The 15,608-nt window shown below is 45.8% G+C and overlaps 1 protein-coding gene across 2 annotated transcripts in view; it reads left to right on the forward strand.

The window, feature by feature from the left end:
• POU6F2 (POU class 6 homeobox 2) overlaps positions 1 to 15,096 on the forward strand; it is a 451,657-nt gene extending 436,561 nt beyond the window's left edge. The window contains exons 8-10 of one of the 2 annotated variants that reach the window (XM_060157347.1): positions 1,867 to 2,035; positions 10,957 to 11,125; positions 14,592 to 15,096. In XM_060157347.1, coding sequence (XP_060013330.1) covers positions 1,867 to 2,035; positions 10,957 to 11,125; positions 14,592 to 15,096 — 843 coding nt within the window. The remainder of the gene's footprint in view (positions 1 to 1,866; positions 2,036 to 10,956; positions 11,126 to 14,591) is intronic. The other variant, XM_060157348.1, reaches the window with a different exon arrangement.
• Positions 15,097 to 15,608: the final 512 nt, after the last annotated feature.

Genomic DNA, 15,608 nt, shown 5'->3' on the forward strand with positions numbered 1-15,608 from the left:
CTTGTACATCAATGTTTATCACAGTTTTCTTCATAACAGCACCAAACTGGAAATAACCCAAATGTCCATCAGCAGATGAATGGATAAACAATCTGTGGCATAGGTATACATATAGGTATACGCTATATATAGTATTCAGCAATAAAAAGGAATGAGCTACTGATGCATGCAACAAAACAGGCGAATCTCAACAACGGTATCTGAGCAAAAGAAGCCAGATGCAGAAAGAGGACATGCCATACAATTCCATTTTTAGAGCCATGCCAAATGGGTCCATTATGGCAGAAAGCCAGGAGGTGAGGGAAAATTGATCGCAAAGGGGCTTAGGGAATTTCATAGAATGATAGGAAGGTTCTGTATCTTGATTATGTGGTGGTTTCACAGACGTATACGTTCGACAAAACTCATCAAAATGTTTGCATTAAATGGGTGTATTTTATTATGTGTAAATTATATCTCGGTAAAGTTGAATGAGAAATTGAACACACACTGGGAAAGCAGGGCCAAGTGTGAAGTTGAAACCTCCCGGGCTGACTCTTAGATCCCGAGGAGGTGGTCAAAGGTCAGTGCCTGATTTTGTGTAGTTGTGGCTCTTCCACCAAAGTTCAGGGCTTGGCCTGATTCTGCCTCCAGTCTGACTTCCTTTTATAAAAACCTTTTATAAAGACCTTCCTACACCTCTGGGAGTGTGATGATGGCTATGAAAGCACTTTGTAAAGTACTCTGTCCAACCAACAAAGGTGGCCACTGCTGAGGCTACCTGTGCACCTGTGCTGGGTCCTGGGCTGCCCTTTGTGTCAGCTTCCTAGAGGGTCAATACATGGGTGGAGACCACTCCCGGGCATCTAAGTGGACCAGGCACCTGCAAGCGTTTCCCTTTTCTCTCTTCTTCCTCCCCTCAGCTGAGCTTCTCAGCTCTCAGAACAACAGCACTTTGATGACCTGTAAAGGAGTCATGAGTACATGGACATAAAGACCACCTTCCTTACGGCACACAGAATTTTTCAAAAAGTGAATTCTTTCTTGAGGCGCTATGACTACGAGCTCAAGCCCTGGGGTCAGACTTCACGGGCCCAGAGACCACATCCTCCCCACCTGCCAAAGGAACTGACCAAATCCTTTAAACTCTCTGTGCCTCAGCTTCCTTGTTGGTAAAAAAGGGGTCAAAATCATACCCACTTCTCAGGCTGACGTAGGAGTGAAATGAGAGGGCATAAAAGTCCCGAACAAAGTGCTGGCATGGAGTAAGACAGTGACAACAGAGCTACAAATATTAATCAGTACTTTTGTCCTGACTGCCCCAATTGCTTTCTTAATTTCCAAAGGATCTTAGAGAGCATTTTTTCCGACTCCACAGTAATACACCCAGACTCTTCGGTCTGGGAGAGCAGGAAGTTCCCATATACACTCAGCCTAAATTGGAACTTTCCTAAAAACACCAGTTACCTAAGACAAAATGGCTGGGCACAGCCTGCCTTTGATATTGCGGTTTGCATTCCGAGTTGATGGTAGGTGTTATATTTTATCTATACGTTCTGGAGAAGCCTGTCAAGCGCACTGTAATTGCGTGAACAGGCACAAAGAGTCCAATGGCACACCGCGGTCAGGAAATGTAGAAAATTGGGTGCTCCAGCAAGCTAAGTAAGAAATTAATAATATATTTAGAATTACTAATAAAATGCCTGTCAAGACAGTAGCAACATATTATATACAAAAAAAAAAAAATCCTCCCTGTTGTGTAGGGTGTGCACTCTTCCAGAGCGTATATTCTTGGAAATGATTCAACCCCTGATGACACTTCTGTTCCCTGGCATTTCCCTCCTAGTTTTTCATGCCTTTGTGTATTTTTTACATCCCCCATTGTAGCTCCACCAGCCCTCCCAGACGTCGGTGGGTCAAGCGGCCTCCCAAAGCAGCCTTCTGCACCTGGCTCACAGCCAAGCAGCCATGTCTCAGAGCCCCGCCCGGCAGCCGTCCTCTGCTTCCTCCTCATCTTCCTCCTCCTCGGCTTTGAGCGTGGGCCAGTTAGTCAGCAGTAAGTATCCTTCCTGGCTCCGTTAAGCCATGGTGGCCTTCTCGTTGCCTAATTGCAATGTCTCTCTCTCTCTCTCTCCTCCCACCCCACCCGTGCATCCCTACATCCCTTCCTCCCTCCCTCTCTCTCTGCTTCTTTCAAGTTGAACAGGAATTTCCTGGCCCCGCTGGGCCAGTATCCGGATGAGGTCCGTGCCCAGGGCCAGACGGTTCCTTGGGGAAGCAGGCCCCCCGACCCCCTCAAATGTGTACGTGGAGGGGCCGTTTCCACCTCAGGCGCCTTCTGATGTGCTGAGTCAGTCCGGCCGCTTCAGAAGCGAGAAACTGACCAGCTTTCAGGGCACGAGCCACAGAGCTCAGAACTGAGATAGCCAGCAGCTGGCACTCGGCCGGCAGGTCAGGCTGCCTTTCTGTGTGTGTGAGGTCCCCTGCCATTCCATTTGCAGGTGTCAGAGGAAATAAGAGAGAGCACCTGTGGGCGGGGAGGGGGATGTGCGCCATGAGCCGCCTCCAGTGGTGCGAGGAGAAGCTGCATGGGCGGAATCCAGTGAGAAACCTCTGAACAACCGTTCACAAAAGAACCGAAGGCTGCAAGTCGGCTTCCCTGAGCGGGCGGCACATACACATTTTAGAAATGGTATTTGGCCCTAGGTGAAGACAGCATGTGTATCACATGCAAATAGAAACACATAGAGATGAACGTGACAGTGGTCTAATTTAATGTTGTTCACCTTTAGTGCAATTTTTACTTATATATAAAAATGACAGAATATGTGCATAGATTATAATTCTCCAGGCACCAGATATCCAACAGTTACGGGTTTAAAGGCTAAAGCACTGCAGAGGCATCTGTGCCATAAAACAAGGACACATGTAAGTATCTGTGTTTGGTCAGGTGTCATGAATGACCTGTTATAACAGGAACAGTAGGGACTCTCCATATCATAGGGCAAGTCTGGAAATGCAAGGCAAACCGGAGGGTCGCTGTGTCTTCCCCCGACAAGCGACACCCCCGCCAAAAATATATGTGTACATATATACATGTGCGTACATATATGTGTGCATATATACATAGATACTCAATTATATGGATAACTCAGGCAAGAAAGATGCTTGTGGAATGGAGAAGAAAATGAGAGAGTATGGAAAGATTAAAATGCCCAAGTACTTCAGTACACTAGCCTGGATGCTCTTGATTTTAAAAATGTGTCAATACCAAACAGAGTTTCAGGATTTGATGGAGTTTGCCATCAGCCTGTTATTTTAAGTTGTTTAGATATATAACTCCTCTCATTTGGGCCAAAAAAGTCTAGTCTTACTCGAATAAACTCATAAAAAATTAATTTAATTATAACCAGATTTTTTTCCCCAACAAAGAAACTCCTCATAGGGTTGTTGTGAGAAGAGATTCAAACTTTGTTCCAATTTGCTTTTCTGCAAAAGCTTCTGTAAAACACTCTATTTCTAAATAGCAGCGAGGTCATAAATTTACAATAGACTGTTAAGCTTTGGTCCTGAAAGAAAAGGAACGGATATCAAACATCTTATAGAAAAGAAATAAATTAAATGTGAAATGTTTAAATATGGAAAGTACAAAATACCCCACGAATACAGTATTTTACGCAAGGTAAACACTCAATACATTTTGGATGGACAGAGAGGTGAATGAACGGATAGACGGACAGACAGACGGATGGATGGCACTGGATTCTATCTTGCCATTTGTCTCAAGCTGGGCAGGAAAGGACTAGCCTTTTCCAGAGCTACTTAATGGGCTAAATGAAAGTTCAATTGCACAGTGGCCAATGGGATATCTAGGTTCTACGTGCAGAATGAGTGAACCTTGCACATTGCATATCCTTGATGAGAAATATACAGAACTGGGGAAAAGAGACTCCTTTACCACATGCACTTGAAGCAAGAACCTGCAAACTCCTACGCAGAAGCTGAAAGAGGAGCCTTCTCTGGCAGATACGAGAGGGTCCAGGAGTACCACTGCCGGGCGTCGCACTTTACACAAACCCATTGCTGGGCTTACAACTGCTACAGATTTTGAGCATGTTGTTTAGTTAATTCCCTTCTGTCTCAGGACCCTACTAGAGAATGAATAGCACCTGGAGCATTTTCTGATGCTGATTACCACACCCTCAACAAACCTCTGTTTAAGCCTCCTTTTGCAAAGTAGGGTTTTCAAAGCACTTTCACTATTTTTCTGATTTGAATACTCACAACAAGGTAGTATAAATTCTCATTTTCAGATATTGAAGCTGGCATCAAATAGATCCTGAAAAGTACAACCCATCTCGACCATCTTATGTCAGAGAGGCCAGATTCAGTCAAAGTTGAGAGACAGTGTGTGATCAATCTCCTGGGTGACAAAGCCAGAAGGATAACCCAGACATCCGGACTCAATGGGTCATACACGTTCTACACAGCACCGCTGCCTTAAAAGACAGGGTGCTTTCGCATAAATTTTATCCAGTGCGATTTGAACGATAAACTCTATCAAATCACCTAAATATTCTTCAAATAATTTTTAAATGCCTGAAGCCATGTCTTACAATTAAAGCACAAGCTTTTTCTCTGAGCCAATATGAGAAAAACTAGACATCTTGCATATTTTGAAATTTATATTCAAGCATGAACTATGCATTTAAAATTACTTTTTTCTGAGATTAAACTTTACCAAATTTGCAAATAAGCTAATGTAGGGAGACCCGACCCCATACTTCAGATGGAGTTGATACACGGATTAAATTACAGGAGGGAAAAGCATGTTTTAGTCAGAGGATGTCAACTTAAAAATAAAAAATAAGCTTTTTGAGCACCATGTATATGCAGGCACAGGGATAGATATTAAGAAAGCAGAAATAAGCTAGATGTGGTCCCTGCCCGGGTGGAGGTCATGAACTGATAACAAAGAAACACAGTTACAATAAAGGGAAACAAATGCTATGGTCAATGTACCAATAAAGACTATGGCAATACAGGAGAGAGTGAACTCAGTTTTGGAGACTGAGACAGAACAGAAGGACTGGCTGGAGTAAATAATCCTTGAATTAAGTGGGATGGTGAATGGGTCAGCAAATCCCTCCACTAGGCCAAGGCCATAGTTCAACAGGTCAAAATGGATTAGAACCTGTGGTCAAAACCTTGGTGAATGGACCCTCACAGGTCATGGGCAAGGTTACCTAGTGCTGGGCCATCTGCCATTGCTCCAGATCAACTGGAGTGGGTGGATCGTCCATAACCTGCCCTACTCCAGGCAAAAGAACACAGGGTTAACACCAAATAGGCACACTCCTTAAGACGTCTGCACATCTGTTCACAGCACCTGCACAGCCTGCCCTGTGTCAAACCTGGCTTGGTCTCCTCAGTCACCAGGGCTAACTGTAGTTTCCATAGCAGGGCTTTTGGAAAGCCTAGAAGAGTCAAACAAAAAACAAAGTCCCAAAATGACTTAAGATTTACACAGTTACTGTTTAAAAACAGGTGGACGTGGGCCTTTTTTATTCTTGGATGGATTTGGTTTGGTTTGGTTTTTCAGGACACTTTTTTTCTTAACCCCTGGCCTGTAAACTTAATTCTTAGACAGCAAAGGGACTGAGAGTTAATATCAGAAAAACCCAAACTATAAAGTGAACATAAAGATGCCTGGTGATAGCTTATGGCACAGTGGAACCCCTGATTCACTTGATCAGTTTCACACCATTTTCCACAACTCAATGAAGTCACCGTATTGCAAGCAAGCTGTTCTCCCAAATTGCATTGCACGTTCCCAAATGGTTTCTTATTTCTCAGAAATATTTGGTAAATATGCCCATTATTTGCTGTGAGAGAAGCACTAAAAAGCAGATGGATGTTCAGAAGGCAGTTAAGTCATACTTGGCACCTTCTTTATAGATGCATGTTTCTCCTGTAACAGTCCCACAAGCAGAGGTTGTAGAAGGAAGATGTGGATGGATGGCAACTGTTCGACCCATTTAGCAAAAACCCCTTACACTGATGTCCAGGTGAGCAGTTGGAAGGAGCTAAATTTTAAAAATTAAACACAACAAATATCTGTCCTGGTCCATCCTGAGTGCTCAATTCAGTATGGGCCCAGTGACCATGCAACCAGATTCTACAGAACAGGTTTGTGTTCTTGCAATTTGCATTTAGCTCCCAAAGAACTCTTTTATTTTTCAGCCCATGCACTCCGGATTTGATTTGGGAAAAACGTCATCATTATACTTATGAATCACTGCCAACATTCAATGCCAGTGTATTATAAATCTCCAGGCCAGTCAATCCCTATGTAGGCTGATCTTCTGGCTGCTTTAGCAAGGCTCAGATTCAGGGAGAACCGTGGAAGCTGTTGCTTCCTGACTTTGTACTTAACATACTGGGCCGACTTAATCTGGAGCAAACTTCTATAAGAGGTGCACTTCTTCCTCAGTGCAGAGAAGTCCCAGACTGGGTTTCCCTAGAGCTGGTTAAAGATGCTGGATCCACCTTGTGGGGGACCTGAGGGTTCCCTCTGAAGTCCCCATCAAGGTGGCCTGAGATTCATCCTTAAAATGAACCCAACCTCCCCAGAGCCAGAAGGAATGACATGATGGAAATAGAAAAAGCATATAACCCTTAATGAAGAGGAACTGTCCAACAGTGGAGAAGAAAACCTCAAGAGTTTAAGACAGAAACTTTGGCACCAAAAAAAAAAAAAGCATTAGTTTTTTTGTTAATTCGAAACATCTTACAGACACCATCTAAGGTGTTCTGCCAATGTGGGAAGACATGTCCCACATGTTGTAATCAGGGTAAGTCTAATATTTGTCCATGGGTGGACCCCTTCTTTGGATGTGGAGACTTCTGTAGTCCTGGGATCCATGGAAGGAAACCATAATAATACATGGCGCCGTCTGGTTTTTACGGATGAGAACAATAATATAAAGAAAGCCAAGCAGCTCGTCTCCAGCAATCAACAAATTGCACAAACAATGAGACACTGGTTTCCTCTACCCAGACCTTTGTCCAATAGACTGTCACCCTGTCTAAATTTCACCAGAATTCCTAACTTATCAGCTCTAGAGGTAGAACCAGGAAGAAGACAAGAGTGGGAAATGTGCGAGAGGAGAAAGAAGGAATCAGCTTCCTGGTGTGATGAGTGTTTGGGGCCTCACAGAAGTCCAAGGGCTCAGGGGGCAAGGCTCCCACCTCTCTGAGCTTCAGAGTAAAACTGTTGATGATCCACACAGCTGCTCAGGGCAAGGGGATAAGAGGCCATAGCTTTCTTTTTGACTCTGGTTATTATCAGCGATCTGGCCAAAAGCCACTTGCACAATCACACACAATGGATTTAGTCGCTGGTCTCAAGGAACTAGGAAGGAGATAAACAAAGGCAGCAGAAGGCAAGGCAGAAACTAGAATAGACTTACACAAAATTGTATCCCAGGCATAAACCTGCCCGGTGCTGCGCTGCCAACTCTGGTGGCAGCACAGACCCTGGGACTGGAGTAGACCTTGGAGATCCTTCCAGGTCACCTGAATCCTTCAGTTGATTCCTGTTGATCTAGAGATGGGACTAATGGAAGGCAACAGATTTACTTCCCACAGGAGCTACTTAGCTTGGCTCAGAGAAAAAATCTCCCCCCCCAACTCCAGACTCCAACGGCCACCCCAGCCCACTGGTCCCAGTTGTTTGCCAGTTGCCATAAACAGTGAGGCCAGGGGTGGAGAAAGGCAAGGACGGGGCACCTGCCCAGCAGTCTTTCTGGCCCATCATCTTACCCAAGGTGGTAGAGCAAGTTCTCTGTGTAGTGGAACCTGGTGAATAATGATGGTAAAGGGTCGAGTGCAGGCAGGTAAAGGGTCGACATGCAGAGGATGCCACACCCAGACTCGGTCAGGCCAGAGCCGCAGCGAAAGCCTCTGTCTGCAGGGTCAGTGGGTCCTCTGCCTCAGGATCGCCTGTAGTACTTGTTAAAAATGCACATCCAGGGTCCCATCAGGTGACTCCTAGACCTACCTAATTAAAAAAACCACTGTCCCAAAAGCCATATCGTTACAAGGAAAGTCTCCGGCTTCCATTTGTTCACCCTCAGTTTTGAACCTCCGCTGCCCACGTTTGCAAAGCCATGAGTTCCTCTTCCTTCTCTCTTGGAGAGAGGCCAGGCCCCACTCCCTACGCTGTGCTATACCAAGTGTCCCTCTGTGTTCTACACCAGACCTTCTCAACTCTTAGTTTATTATTGCGTCCCCGGCCTACGAGGAGCCCATTTAGACTTTCCTATCCTCGCTGCCCGCCTTCCCCTATGAAATGTTAATATCACAGGGATACCGCACACGGTTCTGTTTATGTACCTCGGTCCTGGGGGGACCACATCCAGAACCAACTTCCGCCCCCTCGGGAATGCGTGCTGTAAACGCAGGGTCACCACACAGGTTCAGCAAGGCCGCAGGTCCGGCGAGGGCTGGGGAGTAGGAACTGAAGGGGCGGCCTGGGCCAGTGCCAGCTGACTGACTGCTCCCGAGGGCAGATGCGGACCTGGCGCCACCAAAGCTTCTAACGTTTCAGAAGAACATGACAAATCTAGATGTTTCTTTAGAAATCTCCCAGTGTTTACTGTCGGCCAGGAATTCCCCCAAATTGTACGCACTCGAAAAGCCGAGTTTTATTTGCAAGCTGCTCATTTGCAACTTCTGCTCTAGGAATTTTTTTTTTTTTTTTTTCGCGGTACGCGGGCCTCTCACTGTTGTGGCCTCGCCCGTTGTGGAGCACAGGCTCCGGACGCGCAGGCTCAGTGGCCATGGCTCACGGGCCCAGCCACTCCGCGGCATGTGGGATCCTCCCAGACCGGGGCACGAATCCGTGTCCCCTGCATCGGCAGGCGGACTCGCAACCACTGCGCCACCAGGGAAGCCCCTGCTCTAGGAATTTTTAAACGAAGAAATGGAGGAGGGGCTCAAAGCTGCTGTGTGCGTGGATGGGACCTCCCGGAATCCTTAGCAAACCCTCCAAGCTGCTCCACGCTGGTGGGAATTAAGATCCAGAGGGCAGCTCCCACCAGGCACAACCCAAACAAGTCTGTTAATCAGATGATGCCGGCCTTCTGGGGTGAAGTTGGGGAGAAAAAGCAGGGCTTTAATTAATCTTAACAGCCAAATTAGTTTTATTGTCACCCTCTGGCCCCGTCCATGGACATAGATTCTTAATGTCCTAAACTGAAATATTCACCACTCCCAGCACAGGCTACCCCTCGCCCCCTACCAGCCCCGCCCCGCAGGCCTCCACCACGCTCTGCCCCTCCCCTGCATCTGTGCCCGTCTGCACCCTGCCCCCGCTGACCAGAATATTCTCTGAAAGCTGCTCACTGGGTAAGACCCAGATGAATCCTCCCTCCCGTCACCGCTCCCTTCTCTGTAAATTCCAGTGTGGGTGCGACACTACTACTCCTTGACTATACGCAACCTGGTATTTTTCTCTGTTTCTCATTCGTAACGTTGAGCCCCAAATCCCTGTAGACAGCAAACTCCACAGAGGCTGGAACTGCCCCTTCTCTTTCTCTTGTTCCTTCTCTCCACTCATTAGGGCTCCTAGGAGTCACTTAAGAAATACTCAGAGACTAACTGCAGTTATTATACCACTTTCCACCCATCTTTCCTCCATGAAATTATGCTTCATGATGTGTAAAAATTCTACAGGACTTTGTTTTTATTGAAAAGATACGGGTACAGCGTACACCTCCATGGCTGATTCTGTCGACAGAGTCCATTTCCCCTATAATGAGAGAATCTATACAGGAAGCTCCAAGGCCCCTCGCCACAGACATTAACATCTTTATTTAAAAGTCCTTGAAAAATTGGTCCTTGGGGTACCAATGTATTTCTTTTCATGATAACAGGAGTTTCTATAGCCCGAGGCCCAGAAGACTAATATGGTACACCCCAGTTCCTTAGACAAGTCCTGTAATTGACTGAAATTGTTGGGTGATTGTGCAGAAAGAGGAAGAGAGAAACTTTTCACCTAAGTCCGGGGAATGAGGTGAAGAACAATAGAGTCAGCTTGCAGGGAGAATGGCTTCGCTCCAGGCAGGATGGAACAGTCTTTTGAAATCTTCCACCATCCTCAAACCATGCTGTCTCCAGCTTGGTGTGTGCTTTCATTTATCCAGAGATCAGTAGCCGGAGGTGGGGGGGTGGGGATAGTTTCATTCTCCGGCTGTTGTGTCATTTCCCTTGATAAGTCCTAAATTGACCGAGTTATGTGGCACCAAAGGAGCCTTACTGCAGTAGGCATTTTTTATTCTGTGCCCTTTCGGGGGACAAAGGTGTCTGTGTCAGGAGATTGTTATGCGGGGTAGGGGGAGACTGTTAGTCTCACAGCTTCATAAGCATGCTCTTCTGAGGGGCTAATGTGAACATAATAAATTAGGCAACGTTACCATCTGTTAGCCTGGCTGCAGCGGTAATCGGGTACAGGAAAATACAAAATACTATTTTTTTTCAAGGGCTATTCTTAGCACTAAAGCGTCCAGCTAAGACATTTCAAATGGAAAGCTTTCCATCTTTATATTTTTACATGATATCTGAACATATTTATGGGCAAAATGGAGTCGCATCCCCCCATAGCTGGTGCCCCCCTGCCCTGGCTGCTGTCTGTTAAGCGGGAAGGAGCTCGCTCTTGCATTGTGGAAGTGGCAGGGTAGGCTTGACGTGGTCTTATCTGGGACAGGACTACCTTGAAGGATGATTTGTGCAGGTGGAATGAGTTGAGGATGGGGGCTTGAGTGCCTCAGCTGGCAGACAAAGAAGGTTCTGCGGTGTGGCTTCCCACCGCTCTGCTATTAGGAACCGAGCCACTTTCTCCTCGGCCGTCAAGAACGCGTAGCCCTGAGATGTGTGTTGACGCATTGATCCTATTTTTTGCAAACATCTCCACAGATCCTCAGACGGCAGCGGGTGAGGTGGATGGGGTTAATCTGGAGGAGATCCGAGAATTTGCCAAAGCTTTTAAAATCCGGCGCCTGTCCCTTGGCCTGACCCAGACTCAGGTGGGCCAGGCTCTCAGTGCCACAGAGGGCCCCGCGTACAGCCAGTCGGCCATCTGCAGGTAACCCGTGCCCACGCGCTGTCACCCCTGCTGGCTGGCCCGGGCCTCGTCTGTCCTCTCGGCTCAGCTTTTCTTCTTCGGGTGGGCCGAGCTGGAGGGGTGGAGTGTGGGAACGGAGTCTGGGGTAGCTGTGTGTTGGGATTGGTGATATTGACGGAAGTGGAGTTGCTAAAGCAGACTTGGGGGCCTGGCTTGATAACTCCTGTCAACTCACAAAGAACTTCCAAGGCGGTTTCATTGGAAATACACACCTTCCCCCCACCGGGGGGCCAGAGGCTTCTGAACCCACCGTCCTACGCAGCTGAGATCCACGGTCTCCTGTCTGTGGATTGATGTCGTGAAGCTGCCAGTCCCAGGTGGTGTTAATGCTCCCACCATTTCTGCTCAGGGATGGCTATCCGGATTTTCCAAGAAAACACACCTTAAAAAAAACATATATTAACCATCCTGTGACCACAAAGGAATTTTTAACCTTGCCTTGCCAGACATAAGTCTAAAAGCACATTTTTAAAAAAGAAGCAGCTGCTTTCCATAGCTCAGAAAAGGGTAGTGAGGGTTTGGCCTAACCTCACCCTATCCTTCCCGAAATTAAATACATAAATGACAGAAGCCAGCCTTGGCTGTGTTTGAGTTGATCTGGGTCAAGCCGCCAGAAGCAGACCCTGCGCATGCATGTGTGTGTTGCACTAATCCCATGTTTATGCATGAGGTGACAAAGGCACTTCGGTAAGAGCTTTTTCCTCTTGGGCAATGTCTTATGAGTCCTCCTACATCAGGAAAAGCCAAGAAACCAACTCTAAACTCATTTAAGTGGATTTTGTTCTTGGTGATCCATGAAATGCTGTCTTTTTATCTGCTCTTTATACTTTTAATGTATTCCCCAAAGGACAGAAGTGTACTTTTCCTGCAGTTTAAGACTAAGGTTATAAATAACATCAGTATGGGGTAGGAGCTTGCAGCTCACATTTTGCTCAATGATTTTCCATAAAACCCATTGATTGTTGTTAAATACAAAAAGCACCGTAGGATCCTCTCACTTCTCTGGCCTCCCCTACTGTTTTTTCTTATAAGATACCTCCCTGTAGAAAATAACCTTTATTCAGTCTATACAAGGATACTACTGCTGGGAAATTTGTTTCAAGGCTTGTATATGTTATTCCAGACAACATGTACCGAAGCATCAGCACTAACGAGCAGCATCAAATGATATGAATACCGTTGCTCCCTGTTGGGAAACATTAACTTTGTTTCATCTCAACAGCCTTGGGATAAAGTCACGCCACAGGTTTTGAGGTTGTTGCCCATGTGCTATCGTTGCTGAAGTCCTCTTTGGCTTATTTCTTTGTCCTAAAGTGTGATCTCCTTTTTGTGGCTTAAGTGCTATCTAAAGTTTTCACTAACACACATAATGTTTCTTGGGCATTCCCAGTCAAATATGTTGATTTCTAAAATCTTCCCCTGGGGAAGCCAAAAACGCTACGGCCAAAATGAAAAGCAGCTTTGGGAATTCACTGTCTAATAGAAGATGGCAGATGCCCTGACTTCTCGGCCTCTCTCTAGCTTCTAGTGTTTCAGTGGGGTAGTTTTCGGAGCTAACTACCAACAAAAAAAAAAATGGAAGTCTTGAAAGAGACCAAGATCTGACAGTGGAACCACTCCAGTTAATTTACATGGTGGTGAAGAATCTGCATTTGCACACACTCTGGTGTCACTCCTCCCTTATGAGCTGCAGTGACTCGAAATGCTTTAACAAGTGCGTCTGCATCAGAGACCCAGAGGAAAACACACCAGCAATACACTGGACATCCCTATCACAAGCTCTGTCCCCCATGCCATGGTGCTGTAAAGCCTGTTGCCATGCTACCAAGACTTCAGTTTTGGGGCTTTTATAATGAATGATGGTAAGTGAACACAACAATGAAGGCTTTAGGGGAGCCTGCCATAAGTGAGCAGCTCATTAAATGGCATTAAATAATTAATTCATTTTATATTGAAAGCAAAATGTACTTCTTTCCTCTTTGACCAGCTGAAAGTTGGGGTTTTAAAAAATAAATAAATAAATAACTCCTTGAACTATACATGGAAGGGAATGCTATCGGAATCCCATTAAAATTTGATACTATTGGCGCTGCTTATCACAACATAAGATATCTAAAATGCAGTGCCAAAAATAAGATGAAGGCACATAAAGGAAGCCTATCCTTTTGTGTCCTTTTGCAAGCATCCTTATAAAACATACTGCGGCCAAAGCGGGTTCATTTTCGCTCCATGAAAACAGTCTATTGTAATAAGATGCACTCTGCAGTCAGAGGGTTGTTTTTCGACAGCACTGAACTTGAAAAGATAGAGGAGAATGCCACGGATCCAAAGTTGTCATCCTGGAGGGTTGTGAATTTGGATTTAGAACAAACAACAAACAAATAAAAGGAATTGGTACTATTTTGTATTTCGTTGAGAGTGCATATGAATTTGATACCAGGATGACCTCTTAAAGCACTGTAGATAGTTTTGTCCAAGATGCTTCATAGTTTTTTTAAGTCAGTGTAGCAAAGAATTGCAGATGGCAACTGATATATAGAAGACCTCATTTACAGAAAATGATATCATTCAAGTACAGTTTGCAGATATAGCACGTTAAACACAGCTTGATACTCTGATGCAAAAGTACACCATTACACTGGACGGTGTTGGAAGGCATGAGGTGGCCCTAGCACATCCGGGGGGGGGGGTGTTCATAGCAATTACAGTGTGTCCAGCTGTTTGAGTCCAGCAGTAAAGTAGCAAGAGGCTATGTTTTACCAGAAAAGGGAGCATGTTGTTAACTTACATCTGGTGAAAAGTGTTTGTTACCAGAGACAGAGACAGGAGAGGGCTGGGGGCCGGGGGAGAGAAAGAGATTAAAATGAGACACAAAACAGAGATGAAAAGAGAACCATAAAAGAAACTTGTCCCGGTTGCCATCACTGACGATTAGCATAGATAGAACATTTTTATCACCAAGTCAGTGGGGGGGAATTCAAGGAAACCAAAAGGAAAACATAAAAAGAATCATTTTAAACGAAAGAACATGACAGCTGTTGTCTTTGATGTCACTTCCTGGTGTTAATTTTTGCCTTAAGGATTCTGAAGTTCAGGGGAGATGGTGCTGGGTGGATTCAAATCAAAGCTCAGATCTCAAGCATTTCCAGGAAAAAGATCTGCGAGTGTTTTTGTTTCCGTCGTGATGGCTGCTGTGTTGTGCTGTCTCCACCCGTGCTCACCTGGCCCGCTTGCGGGTGTGCGGGCTGCATGCAGGGGCATGAAGCATGCGCGAGGGCGGGTGCTGGCTTGAGCGGGGAGGGCGACCTTGCAGCTGGCTGCTTATCTGGAGTGAATTTGCTCTGCCAGTCAGTCAGGCAGACAGGCAGGAGGCCCACCCTGGCAGAGGACTCAGTGTAAGACTGTTCTTTTTCAATTCTCCCCCCAGACACACCATCCTGAGAAGCCACTTTTTCCTACCACAGGAAGCCCAAGAGAACACTATAGCTAGCAGTCTGACAGCCAAACTGAACCCTGGCCTTTTGTATCCTGCCAGGTTTGAAAAGCTGGACATCACCCCTAAAAGTGCCCAGAAGATCAAGCCGGTGCTTGAGCGGTGGATGGCTGAGGCTGAGGCCCGCCATCGGGCAGGTATGCAGAACCTGACCGAGTTTATCGGGAGTGAACCATCCAAAAAGCGCAAGAGGCGCACCTCCTTCACGCCCCAGGCCCTTGAGATCCTCAATGCCCACTTTGAGAAGAACACGCACCCCTCTGGGCAGGAAATGACCGAAATTGCCGAGAAGCTGAACTATGACCGGGAAGTAGTTAGAGTTTGGTTCTGCAATAAGAGGCAAGCCCTGAAGAACACAATTAAACGCTTAAAACAGCACGAGCCGGCCACGGCAGTCCCTCTGGAACCCTTAACAGACTCACTGGAAGAAAATTCCTAAAGAGACGCCCACCCGGAATCAGAAAAAAAAAAATCCACAGAAACTAAACTCCACCCTTGGGGCTTCATCCCCTAAACCCCCAAAAAAGAAAAAAATAAATTAAAAACAAATTTTAAGGTAGTCCCAGTCATCACCCTTGTAAGTAAAAGACTAAGAAAACCACCAAGTGGACAGGATGGTTTATACGTGTCCATGGGATTTTCCAAAAAAGAAAAAAAAAGGTTTTTTGAAAATTTTTAAACAAGGACTACACCACAGTGCAGGTGTATGCAGGAAGGCTCGTTCCCTCCCCGACCTGTCTCCCCAAAGCCAGTTTTATAAGGGACTTAAAGCAAACCAAATAACCACATACTTTTTTCTGTGTATTATGAAAATGTGAACACATTTTAAGAAAAACGACTAAACCAAAAAAAAACACAAAAAACAAAATACCAACAACACACAAAGGAAACTTTTCTCTGTTCAAAGCGAATACAAGCCTACCACCTGGAGGAGGGGCTGCGGACGGCATC

This window comes from Lagenorhynchus albirostris, chromosome 8 (assembly GCF_949774975.1).
Source record: "Lagenorhynchus albirostris chromosome 8, mLagAlb1.1, whole genome shotgun sequence".
Lineage (NCBI taxonomy): Eukaryota > Metazoa > Chordata > Mammalia > Artiodactyla > Delphinidae > Lagenorhynchus > Lagenorhynchus albirostris.